Source organism: Cheilinus undulatus, linkage group 22 (genome assembly GCF_018320785.1).
Source record: "Cheilinus undulatus linkage group 22, ASM1832078v1, whole genome shotgun sequence".
In the NCBI taxonomy this organism is placed as follows: Eukaryota; Metazoa; Chordata; class Actinopteri; order Labriformes; family Labridae; genus Cheilinus; species Cheilinus undulatus.
In genome coordinates, this window is record NC_054886.1 from 15,603,207 (window position 1) to 15,618,332 (window position 15,126).

Consider the following 15,126-nt stretch of genomic DNA (forward strand, 5'->3'; position numbering starts at 1 on the left):
ACACTGATACAATACATATAGACAATTACACTTTGAAAATAGCAGTATAAATCAATCAATTTGAGTATGTTTTCATATGGGAAGCTTTTAAAAAAGATCAGAAACCCGTTGAGGTTTAGGAATGATCATATTTCAGTAGCAGCTGTTGTTTTAGGCTCTTTCTGAAGATAGACAAAGATGATGACATTTTTATAGTGGTTTCAAGCTTATTCCAGATTTGTGGACCCTCTACATGTCACACTAAAGCTTGTACTCTTCAGCTTTCACTTCTTGCCCATTAGGAGTTGTTTGTTCCTTGTATAATGTGCATGAGAGGGAGTGTAAATTAGAATAAGATCACATAGCCTATCATTGAGTCTGTATACTACATTAAAACATTGTACAAGCATTTTGAAAAATATTACATTCAGTAAGCGTAAGTAAGTGGGGAAGATAAGAGTGAAGAGGAGAGAACAGGAGAGGAGTGATGTAAACTGGAATGAAGGATGGAGCCTGAGTTCTCAACCAAGCAGCTGAAGAGAAAGCGGACCAGTACCAACTACAGGGCATCCAGAAAGTATTAACAGCGCTTCACTTTTTCCACATTTTGTTATGTTACAGCCTCATTCCAAAATGGAATAAATTTATTTTTTCCTCAAAATTCTACACACAACACCCCATAATTACAATGTGAAAAAGTCTTTTTGAAATTTTTGCAAATGTATTCAAAATGAAAAACTAAGCCATCACATGTACATAGGTATACATATTAAGCTTGCTTAATATGTCAGAAAGCAGACAGTAACGCTGGTCCTCTTCAGAAACTGATGGATCAAGGCTGTCCTTCCCTCCTATATGCTGTAACTAGCAGAAAGGACAATATCTCTTTCAGACTTGAGAACGAGCTGCAACCTTAATGTGACTTTCATGACAAAATGTTGTGCAATGTACACAAATGGTAAAACTGTTGACCAGGAGAAGAAAAATGTTGAAAAGCAAGAGGGCAATTGGTTTGGGGTGAAGGGTGAAGGTCTGTCCCCAGAGCAGTATCTGCAGTGTGCATCCCTCCTGACTATCCCACCTCATAGGGACCTGCACCTTGTTAATTAAGTTATGTTAAATTATTTTGTTCTGTTAAAGTTATTTTTTCAGTGGATGATGTCACCACAATTGTTCTGTGTATCTGGAATGCATTTACTGACAGCCTACCCAACCCACTGAGGATTTGAAGAAAAAAAATCATTTTTCACATTTTTCTGTGGAAAAATGAAGGGTACATACACTAAAATGGCCACATTTTTTTTTAAATGTTTCCAGCAGAGCAGACCCTTCATTTATTGGATCTTAGAGTCCAAGTAAACAGAAAAAACACAAATAAAAAGTTTGGCAGACCATGTCAGGTTCAACCCATTTTTGAGCCTGTGGATCCCCGACTATATGAAGTATGACTGTGAAGTTACAGTGAGTGCAGTGTATTATGACTGAAATATATAAAGCCTACTGTGACGATCACAAGTTTTTTTTTCCATGGTTAGTATAATTAAAACTAACTGAATAACTAAATCTAGAATGTATAAATTATTTTAGTAAACTAAAACTAGATAAAAACTAAGCTTTAAAACCACTTACTAAAACTTAATTATGTGTTTACAAAACTAACTAATATAAAATAAAATTAGGGACAAAATCTCCTTAGTTTAAGTCACTGACAACAGTGTACTGGCTGAAAACAAACACCAGTCTGTTTGAATTTGTTTTAAAAATGTATATTTTCTTTTCTGACCCATTTGGGTCAAACCTCTGACATGTATGCCTTATTGCTAAAAAAGCTAAACTAACACTACAGAAACTAAACCAGCAGTAAAAGCTGATCAAAAAATATATATAAAAAAAGAAATGAAAAAATTGATGAAAATAAAAACTAAAAATGCCGAAAAATGTTAAATTTTCCAACCTTGATATCAGAGGTTGAAAAAGTCTATTGCACTCAAGTAAAAGTACAGCTACCCTGGTTAATATTTGCTTAAGTAAAAGTAAACCTACTGGTCTATAAATCTACTCAAGTAAAACACATTTAATATAAAGTTTACTTTAAGTACTGAGTACCTACTGAGGCATTGGACAGTAAAATACAATCTTTCCCTAATTGGCAATACCAACAAGAGACTAGATCTCCAACCAGGTTGTTTAGGTAAAGTCACACCTCTATAATAAAGTAAAACAAACAATAACATTGTTGACTAAACTCATATAGAGTTAAATTTAACACTTTAAAAGTGTCTTTATTGGCCCCTACTACATAGTTAAACAACACTTTTGAGAGAGTTAAATACTTTACAATAAGACAGAGGAGCAGTAATTATCAAAAATCTGTGGCAAGATGGGTTTCCTCTAGCAAGAACAAAGTAGAGTCAACCTCATAGCAAGGCAATACATACTGATGAAGAATTTAAACTATGCGTCTGTTAAGAATATCTAAAGTCACAGGCCGTTCTCAGTGGATAACTTCACTCATGATACAATTGTGTCAAAAGTCAAAAAAAAAAAAAATCAATCCTTATGAAACATGAGCAAAGAAATCCCAGTACAGGCAACATCCAAACACATATAAACAAAGGGGATGACGGGGAGCTCTGCCGACACATCCCTCCAGATTTGAAATCATAGTGGGCGGAGCTGAGATCAGTTGATTTTTTACAGAATTGATTTGAGGATCAACACTGTCAGATAACTCACTGAAAATTTCACTCAGAATCACACTTTGGAAGAAAAATCAACTCTGAAATGTTCAACCCTGAGATAGCAACACCTGAGTAAAAGTATAGTTACTCTGGTTACTTAAGTATAAGAGTAAAAGTACTGATTTCAAAATATACTCAAAAAAGTACAAGCACACAAAAAAACTCCTCAATTACAGTAATTTGGGTTAATATAAGTGGTGGCTATCGCTATCTCTATTATAGACTTTTATTTTGAAGGAGCCAACTGATGAAGTCTAATTTTTGATGCTTAACACCATGAACTATTGGCTTAATCAAAAGTTGGGTGGTGCCACTTTTTCAGTAAACCAATCTGATTAAAAGATAAACAATGCTTGAAATGTCGTTTTGTCTAACCAGCCCTCCAACAGTTTGTTGATTTTTTAACATGTTGTAATCAGTTTGAAGAGACACTAGATATTACTAACTAGCTAGTCTATATGGGTGTTTATTGACTATTAATATTTATAATGACCAATATCGCTTGGCACACTAACTGATTATTGTTTAGCATGTATTTTTATGCTTAGCATTGTTATTAATTAATATTAATTAATGATAGAGATAGGTCATACCGTCAGCACTGATACCAATCAACTACTTCCTATTTATTTGCTGATTCTATACTAAAAACTCTGTCTTTATACCCTTGAGTGCTGACACTGATTTCCACTGGTATGCTGACCATTTACATATGTTTCTGTCCACCTCCTTTGCTGCGAAGGAAAACAGGAACATACCACATCACTTCAATGTCGCTGATCATTTTCTGGAAATATAAAGTTGACCAAATGTGACTGATGTTTTCCTATTTTCTTTGCTCTCCCTCTCAGCGAGGTGCAGAGGCTGGGACCAGTTCTTCGGATGTTTTCTACAAACTTGAGGAACAGGTCCCTCAGTAGTTGAGACAATGAGGCTTTGAGAATGTCCAAGTTCAGCCTGTTCTACGACCTGGCCACAGGGTCGTAGGAGTACCAAGTCAACCAGGTAAAAGCCTTCTTCAGGGCTCACCTTTTGGCCACACCCTTAAGTGAGCTGAGCCGAAGAGAGAACAGCCCTCCTCCTTTAGTGGAGGCACCAGCTGGTGTGATGGTGCCTCCTGCAGGCTCCAGCCTTCATCCTCCTCCTACCATGCAGACTCCAGTTCTTCCCCAGGAGTTGGACCTCAATGCCCTGATAGCTGACAGAGACGACCACATCTGTGCCATGGCATTTGCTGACCAAAGGATCAACAGAGTCAACTCCACTGTGTACAGCTATGACAGCACTGCCCTGCCAAACTGCTGGAGAGTCACTGACTACAGGGAAGACGTGCACTTCCCCATGTCAATCCTCTGTCCATCAGAAAGACAGTGAAGTATGCATGAACTCCCAGACTGGAGAAGAAAAAGCACCCAGAGGATGAGAGCAGCAGCAGCCAGGCTCTGCCAAAGAAACACCTGAGACTGTAGAAAATATTTGCCCTGCTGTAGCTTTTGGTCCAACTGATGAAGATTCAGCCGATGGACTCAACAACAAGTTAATGGGTTGCAACACCCATTGCATATACCGGTAAACCCCATCCATAACGATCACAAACCCATGCCGAAGCAGACCGGGAAAAGAGTGAAAACATCTTTTCTGTCATGAAAAGCTTTCAATGTTGCTCTCTGCCCTAGTTTAATAAAGAAATGTTGTCCAGTTCTGACAAAACTGCCGCTTTGGCTAGGCCCAAGCTAATCAATCACTCCACTAGGCGCCATTGTATACAACCATTCACACAACTAACCCTTTCCCCTGTAATAACAAACTCATGCTGAAGCAGGTCAGAAGAAGAACAAAAACATCTTTCACATCATGAAACACTTTCAGTGTTGTTTTTATTCTTTATTTTGTGAAGGAACATGGTCCAGTTCTAGTAAAACTAATGCTATGCTGAAGCTACATTTGATGTAATTACTACACAGGAGGCAGCCATTACAAACAGCTTTGAGTACAACTAAACCCTGACCACAGCGCAACTCTGTACGGCTCTGAAGGTAGTCACTCACTCAGCCAGTCACATACAGACCCATGTGTAGGGATGACTCTGGTGATCAGCCAAAAATTATTTGTGAGGAAAAGACCCCTATGGTGTGTTTCTTTGTCATTTGAGTTTAGAGATCAGCGCAAGTTTAAGCAGGATGACTTTCGCTTTCATTCATTAATCAGCACTTATTTATGTCACTCCCATTCCCCACATTCCTGCTCTTGTAGTAAGCTGGTTGTGGACGTTTTCTCACTTCAGATGATCCTTTCCTGCTACGACCTCTCTTGACCAGTCATTCTACTGCTGTCATATTTTAAAAATCAGTTCTCTTCTTAACAATCTGTTGTTTCAGTGTTACCTTACTGCCCTCCTCCACCCCAGCCACCTCCATTGCATGACATTAATGTCCAGGTCTAGGTTGTCAGAAGTTCACTCTTCAAGTCATCCTGCATGCCTTCATCACCACCTCCCAACCATTTCATCAGTGTCTGGGTTCTTCTGAAGTCCTCCCCTGATTTCATCCTACGTCTCGCCATCCCAGCCATCACCTACATTACATAAAGTGGGGCATACAGTTTGCGAATTCCATCCGATTCAGTAACAAGTCACACAGTCTATGCACAGCTTAAGGTGGTTTCTTATCCTGTTGTCGGCCTCACTACTCCTTCCAATACATGGAGACATAACATCAGAGTTTATTCATCAGACATTTCACATTTCTCTATCCCCAACCTGGAAAATAAATGATTCATCACTCATATTTAAGTCTCTCTCGACTGGTATTACAGCACCTAAATTGCTGAGGGTGTAAAGTTGATGTGATTGATGAGGAAGTTGCCAACCAAATCAACACTTGAATTCATAACCAGACCTTTTATCCCCTTCATTTTTAAAATGGTTGTAAATCCTCAATGATAAAAATCCCAATGCTCTGTGCAACCCCTTTCCTTAACATGTTTTAAAATCCAGTGTGGTGAGAAGACAGAAGCAAAGTAATAAAAGCTGGTGTTTTAAATTTGCATGATTTACTATGAACAACAAAACAAACAAAATAATGAGACACAGATCAAATATTTCATGTGACTTCTGTAAAATCTAAATCCTACTGGCTGCCTTCAAACCAAATAGCCACATAAACTGAGGCCTTACTAAAAAGTTCCACAGCCTTATATTAGTCATCAACCAAGGGCGTCTCAGTGTTTTCATTATAAACCCATGGATTCACTGGAAAAGTCTTTTTACTCAGAAATATCCTCAGCATTCATGTGAATTACACTATGAGGAGTTTACAGTAAATTTACTCATCTTACAGGAGGAGATTGTAATATTTTCTTCTTCTGCTTTAGAGAATAAACACTGAATGCACAACAACCCTTTAACAAGCTGTCTGAGACTGGGTTTTTCTGAGGTCTGACATCTCACTCTGAGAGCTTAGAATGTCCTAAAATGGACACGGTACTTGTGGGGAAAAAATCCCAACTAATGCATTTTAAAGAAGAGACATGACACGCTTTTCTGTAATTCATCATTTATTAAATCCACCTTGTTGTATACAACATAACAAGAAAGTCCAGGAGTTAATCAAGAGAAAAGCTAACCCTTTTCCCATATAAAACTGAATTAAAAAGGAGGTCTTCAGGGTTTTGATCCAATTCCAGTTATTTGTAAAAGACAGTTGATACACACTGAACAGAGTCAGACACATGATGGGTGGAATAAATTATTGCCTGTGTCAAAAGGAGGGCCTGCTTTTACTGTACATTAAATGAGTATGGAATTTCTTCAGCATGTACAGAGGGAAATATGGGTTTTTATGATCTGAGAGCTTTGAGTTTTTCCTTCAGTGTATCCGAGTTAGCTCCAGAGAACTCGTCAATCTGAAAGACAAAAGGAAAAAAGGGCGATACAAATTAAAATTACGACAGAGCTTATGAATTTCCTGTGAATTAGGGCTGCAATGAATTGGATGATTATTTTCTCGATTCATGGATGAATTGGATGGTTTAAATGTCTATATTCTTAAAACTAAAAGAAAACATTTTTTGAGTTCTGTTAAATTAAATAACAAACATGCCACAGAATAAAAACAAAAAAATTATTAAAAAAAATTAAAATGATATTTTTTATGTTATTACTTTGCCTCCCTCCTTACAAACATACATAAACACTTGAAGATCATACTAATGACAACAGCCTGAGGATATGATTTGAATGAAAGACTCTTATAGTGGGATACTGCTTTTATTACATCTCTTGCAAATATTTCCTCCCAGAGGAGCCACAGGTTGCCTCAGCCTATAAAAGTTATTGATATTATGATAATTTATAAACATTTGTCACTCACTTATTCAACAAGCTAATGTTAGTTTGTTCATGCTTGTTTTCAGACCGACCTGCACTCACGGACAGACACACAAACTATCTCTGTCACACATACAGGTACATCTCAAAAAATCAGAATATCATGAAAAAGTTCAATATTTCTTGTCACTCATTTCAGAAAGTGAAATCCATATATTATATAGACTCATTACACAGAGTAAAATATTTCAAGCCTTTATTTCTTGAAATGTTGATGATTATGGCTTACAGATAATGAAAACCCAAAATTCAGCATCTCAGTTTATTTCTTGTGTTTAAAAATGGCTTTTTAACGTGTTGTGTATGGGACTTCCGGTGTTCCTGCAGCCAGCCTCAAGTGGACACTCGCTAGACTCACAAACTAGACTAAAATGTTTTGGAGTTTTCATTGACTTAAACTAAATAGTGTAGAAATTACTAAAATGTGATTAAACTAAAAGGCATGTAATCGAAAGACTAAGACAAAAATTAAAATAGCTGTCAAAATTAACACTGATCTTATGATCTCGAGGTTGGAGCAAAGCGCTGAGCAGGCAGAGTATGTGGAAATTAGAGGTAAGTGTAAATGTTTCTTTGCATGACAGTGTTTGAGATCAGCAAATATGAATTAAGTTATCTTTGTCTCTGTAAAAGGACTGATTCTGATGCTAACAGACTTTCCAAGCCAAACAGAAGAAACTGATTTAAGTCCAGTGTAAACAGATAATTGGACAGGATTTATTTATTTTTTGATTATAAATGATAATGTTTAATATTTTCCATGTTAGAGTACAGTTCTTACCTTCACTCCATTTTTGTAAAACTGGAATGTGGGCATGCAGCTGATTTTGCAATCGGCACTCACATCCTTTAAAGAGGAAATAAAAGACAACGGTTAGGCCAGAGAGATGCTTGCTGCTAACTATGCCTATGTATGATGGCTGCCACATATCCCGAGTCGCTTTGAGTATGTCAACTGTAAACGTCCAAAAAAATGAGTGCAACAAATGTGAGAAGCAGTGTACATTTGTGGTAGAGAAAGCTGAAAGACAAACTGACAAAATGAAGTCCACAATTCTCCACACATTTTACGATATATTTGTGTTATCATTAATTACTTTAAAATGTCAATATATCTTTATTGTTTTTGCCCCTATGTCATTTCCTTTTCCTGTTTTCAGTATTGTTGAATTGATCTTGTTATATTAGATGAGCCCAAAACACCTCACCATAGAGGTCTGCAGCTAGATGCCTCTAAAAAACATGAAACAACAGAAACATTTACTCATAAACTACTTCTATCTTTGTTTGTCATTGTCAAGTTAGCATTATGTTAGCAGTAACCGGCCAGTAGCATTAAGTTATCAGTAAGGATGGGGTAATCCTTGATAAATTCCTGGCAAACAATTTTAGAAAGGAGTTTAAATCTATGTTGTACTGCATCTTAACATAATGCTAGCAAGGACATTAGCTAGTATTGCCAACCAGAATATTTGCCTTTTAGCAAGCTAGAGGTTCTGTAAACAAATAAACCGTTGAATGCAAAAATTAGCTGCTGTCTGGTTGTAACTTGTTTTTGGTTTTCAAGTATGTTGTCTAAACTTTTGCCAATGACCATCCAGATTTTTACTCTCTTTTTTAACAGGTAGTGGTATATTTTAATTAGGAGTGATAAAAAGCTTTTATCAAAATTTAATCTTCCCACTCCAAATGTGACACTGGATAAAATGGTGATGTTTGATAACAGTCAATAACTTTCAAGCCAATAAAGTAACCCACACTGTCAGTTTATTTACAAACAAAAATGCGGTGAAAAAAGCCTCTTAGCGAGGCCTTTTAATGATGCGGTATGAAAATAAGCAAAGCTGGCTTTAATCTCACTTGGTTGTTTGAATCACACAGAAAAAATGTTGATCACATGATCCAGCTGTGAACCCACATGGCCTTATGGAGTGGATTTTACAAATAGTCCACATTGTTTTGAGCATTAATGACAACGTTACACTTCTACAAAAGCAGCAAAAGGAAAAATGCTTTAATCCTCGTCTCAAATATCAACAGCTTTGTTCGCAACAGCATAGTGATGATTTACCAACAGTTACTAAGTCAAGAATGGTGTTGGTTTTGGGTGGAGATCTGCATGATTTATACTGCTGCATATGGATAATGACGCATTCCCACAGACACACATTTCTGAAGGTGCTTCAAGTTGAGCTGCAGCTCACTCTGTTGGTAGGATGTCAGCTTGTTGTTTTAAGGTAGGACTCCTAATACTGCTTTAACACCAGACAATTATACACAACCTCTGCACTACTGCTCTTTATCAAACACCTGAAATATAAATAAGAACTGCAACATCGCTTTGCAGCAGGGGGGACACAGGAGACTAACTTAACTTTCATTACAGTTTAACTGGCTGTTTGATTTACATTTACCTTTAAAGTAGCTAAAGTTTATAATGACTACATGTACACTTCATCACAGTACCATACTGAAATCATGTAATCACTCAGCCTCAGCCTCATATAAACTTACCTCAGCCTCATCAACATCCACCTTCAGGAAAATCACATCCTTGTTTTCAGGATTTTTTGACTCTTCCTGCAACAGAAAAACAATCAATGATCACTGAGCTAGGAGGACTCAGCATGGTGGCTGCTACCACGTTATAGAGGTGAAATAACATACACGACATTACTAATGGTTTTGTTAGAGTAATTTAAAAGGCAGTAATCACTTTAGTGTTAAAAGTTTTGCAAAGCCATCAGGTATTCCTGTCATGAGAGTCTTTCCCACTTGATTCGGAAAAATGCTGACCACAGGCTGGCACAAGAACAACCTGCCTCTCCTGAGAGATGCTTCTGCTTCTGCACCAATCCTTCAGGACAGGAGAGGGCTCGCTCTAATAACTAAGGCTGGCCACACATCACATGATTTTAAGTCTGATTTGAGGCCACATTTGCCTCACTGATCGTGGTGGGGGGGGGGGGTATCCCAAGCAGAGGTTCATCTCAAATGATTATTTGTCTGAATAATCCTTAGGTGAGTGGAGTCAACACAATTATTTTAGTGCTCCAAATTGAGTTGTGGCCTTCCAGATCTTGTTTTATGATTTTTGCTGCAATTGTAAATCATGCCAGGACAGATGTGTATGGTCAACTGGTGTATGGTCTCCAGTGGTCTGACAGTCTCGCTCTGGGCTGTTGTTTTCCACGTTTTTAAAATCACTTAAGATCTAAAAAAAAAAAGGGTTGTGTGCAGCCAGCCTAACACAGAGATTTTCAAACTTTTCACCTAAGATTGAGCCAAACTCTCTAGGACACCATATGCATACAAAATAGCCTCTTTAAAACATTTTACAGTACCTTTGCTTGTTGTATAGTTGTGGTAATAATATATGATTGTACAAATTCCTACAGCACACCTAGACTTGCCCGAAGGCACACCATATAGTAACCACTGAACTAAGACTAGAAAAAAATTTGAGTCTTAATATCAAACACCTTATGTACACACCTGGGAAGGGTACCAACAACATCACAGATATCTGATGGCTTCCAGCTTTTAAATGATTCCTTTTTTATGAACTTAAAATGTAAAAGGTTGGCGGGCCGGTGGTCGAGTGATTGGGGCGCATGCCGTATACGCGGGCGACCCGGGTTCGAATCCAGCCCGTGGCACTATTTCCTGCATGTCTCTCCCCGCTCTCTCCCCACTTTCCGACTCTATCCACTATCCTATCAAGTGGGGGCAAAAAGGCCAAAAATGGATCTTTAAAAAAAAAAAAAAAAAATGTAAAAGGTTAACTTTACAGAGTCAAGTGCCAAAGTCAGCCACTTACTTCAAACTTAGGGCCGATCTGTTTACAAGGGCCACACCATGTGGCTGTGAAGTCCACCACCACGAGCTTGTCTCCAGCTTCTTTCAGGATGTTACGGAATTCCTCCTACATGGGATAAAAAAATACACATCTTAAACTTGATTGTTCTGGATTATGAAGAACATTTACTGCAGTTTGCAACTGAAATTAAGAACATTTTTGTCCTTATATGCAGTATTATACTAATTTACATTGCCTTTGTGCTGTGTGGACTAGACGATGTCAGTACATTGAATTTATGCTCCAGCTAGAATGAGCTGACCACAACAGTTACATGCAAACATTTTGTTGATTAAAGTCATCAAAGTTATAATCATAGGAATGAGGGTAGTATGGGATATTAGTCTGATCCACACTCAAATATATAAATTGGGTATGAGTGACAACCAGCCAATCCATACAGCTCAGTTCTTTGCTCTCCTGTATTTACATGTCAGCCGTGTGCACGCTGCATCACAGTCTTTAGTACAGTAATAGGCCTGTGCATCGTATGGAGGCAGCTTACAACAAGGGCTGAACAGTTCTGATTCATTTCATAATTGAGCACCAACAACTTCCACTACTAGAAGCAATTTATGCAGTTTAGACACTGAAAGGGCGGTGGTTTAACCAAACAAAGAAGGCTGACAAAAAAAAAAAAAAATTTAGCAAACACAGGGAACTATACATACAATACATACACACATAAAGAGGAAACAGCTGTGTGCTCAAGATCACACCTCACAATGCAATTAAAAATATATACACATTACCACAATTTAAAATAATTTGATAAAAATATCAGTGCAATACTCGTTTTATCCATAAGATGGCACTATCTTATCTGACAAATAATACAGCTAGAATTATAAAGAAAAATATGCCTGTTTCATTAGTAGCTATAAGACATAAATATACAAAAAATACCCCTATAAATACACGTAAATGTATATTTTGCATTTTCATTGTCATATAATTAAAATGAAGCCATCCGTTTACTTGCATGTTTATAATAATCGTGATAAAATCGTATCCTGGACCTTTTAACTTGATATGCATCATATTGTGAGACACGTGTGATATTATGTCTCCAATAAAGATTCCGGATAGCAGGTTACATTCATTGGCAAACAAGTTTAAAGTGCATCCTGCAGGCTGTGCGTGACAGGAGCTGACAGAAACTTTGTGATATACATTTACAGAAAGAAGTTCATCTGAATCTAATTCACTGGAAACATAGAAACAAGATTGCCAATAACAGCGTTGCATTATAACGATCCTTTTTAGCACATTTATATCGGTATACACAACTTTTATACCAACTAATGTAACGCATAGGGTTGGTACAGGCGTGTTATAATGTGCCTTGTAGTGTGAGAGCACATTACTGTCCCTGTAGGACCACCACCCTGAAACACACGGAGGACTAGTCCGGCCTACTATGCATGAAGAAATAGCGCTTAGCTAGCTTTAAGTTGATACAGCTTTAGCACAAGTTTACGACAGGAGTGAACTTTACCCACTTATTCATAAAGACGGCCTTTGAATAATTTCAAAAATACACGTCCGTAGCACTTGGTCTAGCAAGCTTTTCCACTGCAGCTTAACATTAGTGTATCAGGCTGTCTGGCAGATGGGGAAAGTCCACATTGACACGCGCGTGGTGGCGGCTAGCGTTCAACAGCACGCTGTACATCCCGATTCATCCATTCATTTAGCTCACAAGAAGCATGTAGCTTTAACCCTGCTTGGTGTGACACTAACAATGGATTGAAGGCAGCGTACAGCTCGCAAAAATCAAATATACCATCCAGAAGAACAAAAAATTGAGCCGCTGTAAGGATAATGGGTCACGAGAGGGGCAAAGGGAGCGAGCGCGCGGCAGCCCTTTTGGTGGAAACACCACATCATCCACAGATAGCGGGCTTAAAACATCCATTAGTGAGCTACAATGGCGGCGTCTAACGGGAGTAAACGACATATACTAAAGAATAAACGACACAAACTCACCAAATTTTCCACTTCTCTGACCATGTTGGCTGTCGAGTAAGCCTGCCTTGTGGTGGGCGATAGAGCGGTAAAGTTCAGGAATCCCTTTTTTTCCCTCTGAGGGGAGACACAGCGGTTTTATTGCAGATGCGTCAAGTTAGTCAGTCATAGCACGAGCCGTAGCGGAAGTTCGTTTATTTTTTGAGTAAAATAAAAGCGGATAGCTGGACTAACAAAATGCACTTTAAGGTTAGGCGAGACACATTAATTTAGCATAATTTGGCAACAATGCAATTTAGAGTCCAGACATCAAAGAGCACCACCACCCGCCCATTTTGCTTGAGAATTAAAAATGATCATATCAAAAGAGGAGATAAAGTACATTAATATTATGAATGACTAAAGTAGCTACGTTAAATACAGTTTATTACAATATTAATCAATTTGCACGAAGCAGCTGTACTGATGGAGTCTAGGGCTGGCAAATTTATTGAAATTTAGATTAAATTTTGGTATGGCCTGCTTCAATTTTCAAACTGCAGGAAGTGCAATATTCATTTAACCTAGATTTGTGTCAAAATACCCCATTTTTTTGCAGCACACACAGCATACACTCATTAAGGTACCATTTTTTAAGTTAACAAAAAAATCCTACTTCATTTTTGTACATGTTTTTCTAAATAAAACCGAGACTGACATTAAAATGATTAGTCTCTTTAACAAATCAATTCATAGCAAATTTGCAATATGAGTCACAATAATCAAAATTACATATTTTGTCAAATTTGATCAGCCCTAGTTTAATCTATATTATATATTGTTGAACATAATAGGGATAGTGATCTACTGTTTGTGTTTGTTGAACAATACATAACATGAGGAACTTCAAAATAATCACATATTAAATTACAATGTTAGGGGAAAAAAATCACAATTAGGTTATTCTCTTCAATTGTTCAGCCCTAATGGAGTCCTTATTTGATTTGGAAGAATTGTAGATTTCAGGATACCTGCCATTTTCTAGCACTTCTTCCCTCGAGCACAAAAAATCAACACTTGTCTGGTTTTGACTCTTGGTACAGAAATCATACCTAACCCATCTGGGTGGTCTAGACATCTCGTATCATAATACCCAGAACCATTCACCGAGGGCAATAGAAATGTTTCCTTAATATTCTTTGACAGACATTGAGCCAGTGCACACTTTTACTTGACACATATTTCACTATTACTTTCGTCGTCATAAATGCAGAGCTTTCTCTAGCGTCTACTTTTATTTTGAAGGAACGGAACAACGGAACTTCGTTTTATTGCCTAACACCACGGACTATGTGCTTGACGAAGAGTCAGGTGGTGCCACTTTTTCAACTAATCAGCCCATTTAAGATATGTGAATATTGTTTGAAATATGTTTTTTTTTTCGTCCCAACGGTTTGTAGAGTCCTTCAACAAGTATAAAATTACTGTAGAGGAAATGCAATATCAGCTGAAAGGCAGTCTATATGGGTGTGAACTGTCTGTTGAATTTGAATTATCATCATTATTATCCGTTATACTAACTGGTCGTAGTGTATGGTGTAGTTTGTGTGCCTGGTATTGTTATTATTGCATTAATTGATGACGGAGATGTATAAGAGTGATTCTAGTCACAATGACTTGACAAAATCTTGATTTACCGTAAACGACTGAGTCAACGCGCGGCCCGGTTTCACTAAAGTAATACAATACAGCTATTCGACGACTCCTGCGCGACTTCCTGCTATTTACGTCAGCAGTACAGATTTGGCTCCGATGGGATATTTTCTTTCATATAATAATTATGCTACAGTTGTGGTCAAATTGTTGTTATGCTAAAAAAGATTAAGCCTACTTTGATTCCTCCTTTGTTCTACTTTTTATTTGCATAATCGTTTTGTCCCTTATGTGTTTGCCACACTCCATAATATTGTTGGAAATCAGTCCAGTCTGGGGCTTACACTGGGTAAACCTTGTTCAGTTCTGCTGGACTTACAGCTATGTAACCATGGAGCTCAGTCTCTAATTACCACAACAACCTTATGAAATTCAAATTAGTGCCTACAAATACAGGCTATTTCCCAGATCAAACACAAAGCTGCACTTAGCAACAGTGCCTGCTCTATTATCTAGATCTTTCTCAGTTTATGAATAAGGACAATATACATCTTCAGTTA

At 37.6% G+C, this 15,126-nt stretch overlaps 1 protein-coding gene across 1 annotated transcript; it reads right to left on the minus strand.

Moving 5' to 3' along the window:
* Positions 1-6,257: 6,257 nt before the first annotated feature.
* LOC121504104 (thioredoxin-like) lies at positions 6,258-13,089 on the minus strand. The gene is made up of 5 exons (XM_041778723.1): positions 12,956-13,089; positions 10,928-11,032; positions 9,622-9,687; positions 7,889-7,954; positions 6,258-6,623 (listed from the first exon to the last, which is right to left on the minus strand). Exons 1-5 carry the CDS (start codon positions 12,977-12,979, stop codon positions 6,558-6,560), a joined length of 327 nt encoding a protein of 108 aa, XP_041634657.1. The 5' UTR covers positions 12,980-13,089; the 3' UTR covers positions 6,258-6,557.
* Between the last annotated feature and the right edge of the window lie 2,037 nt (positions 13,090-15,126).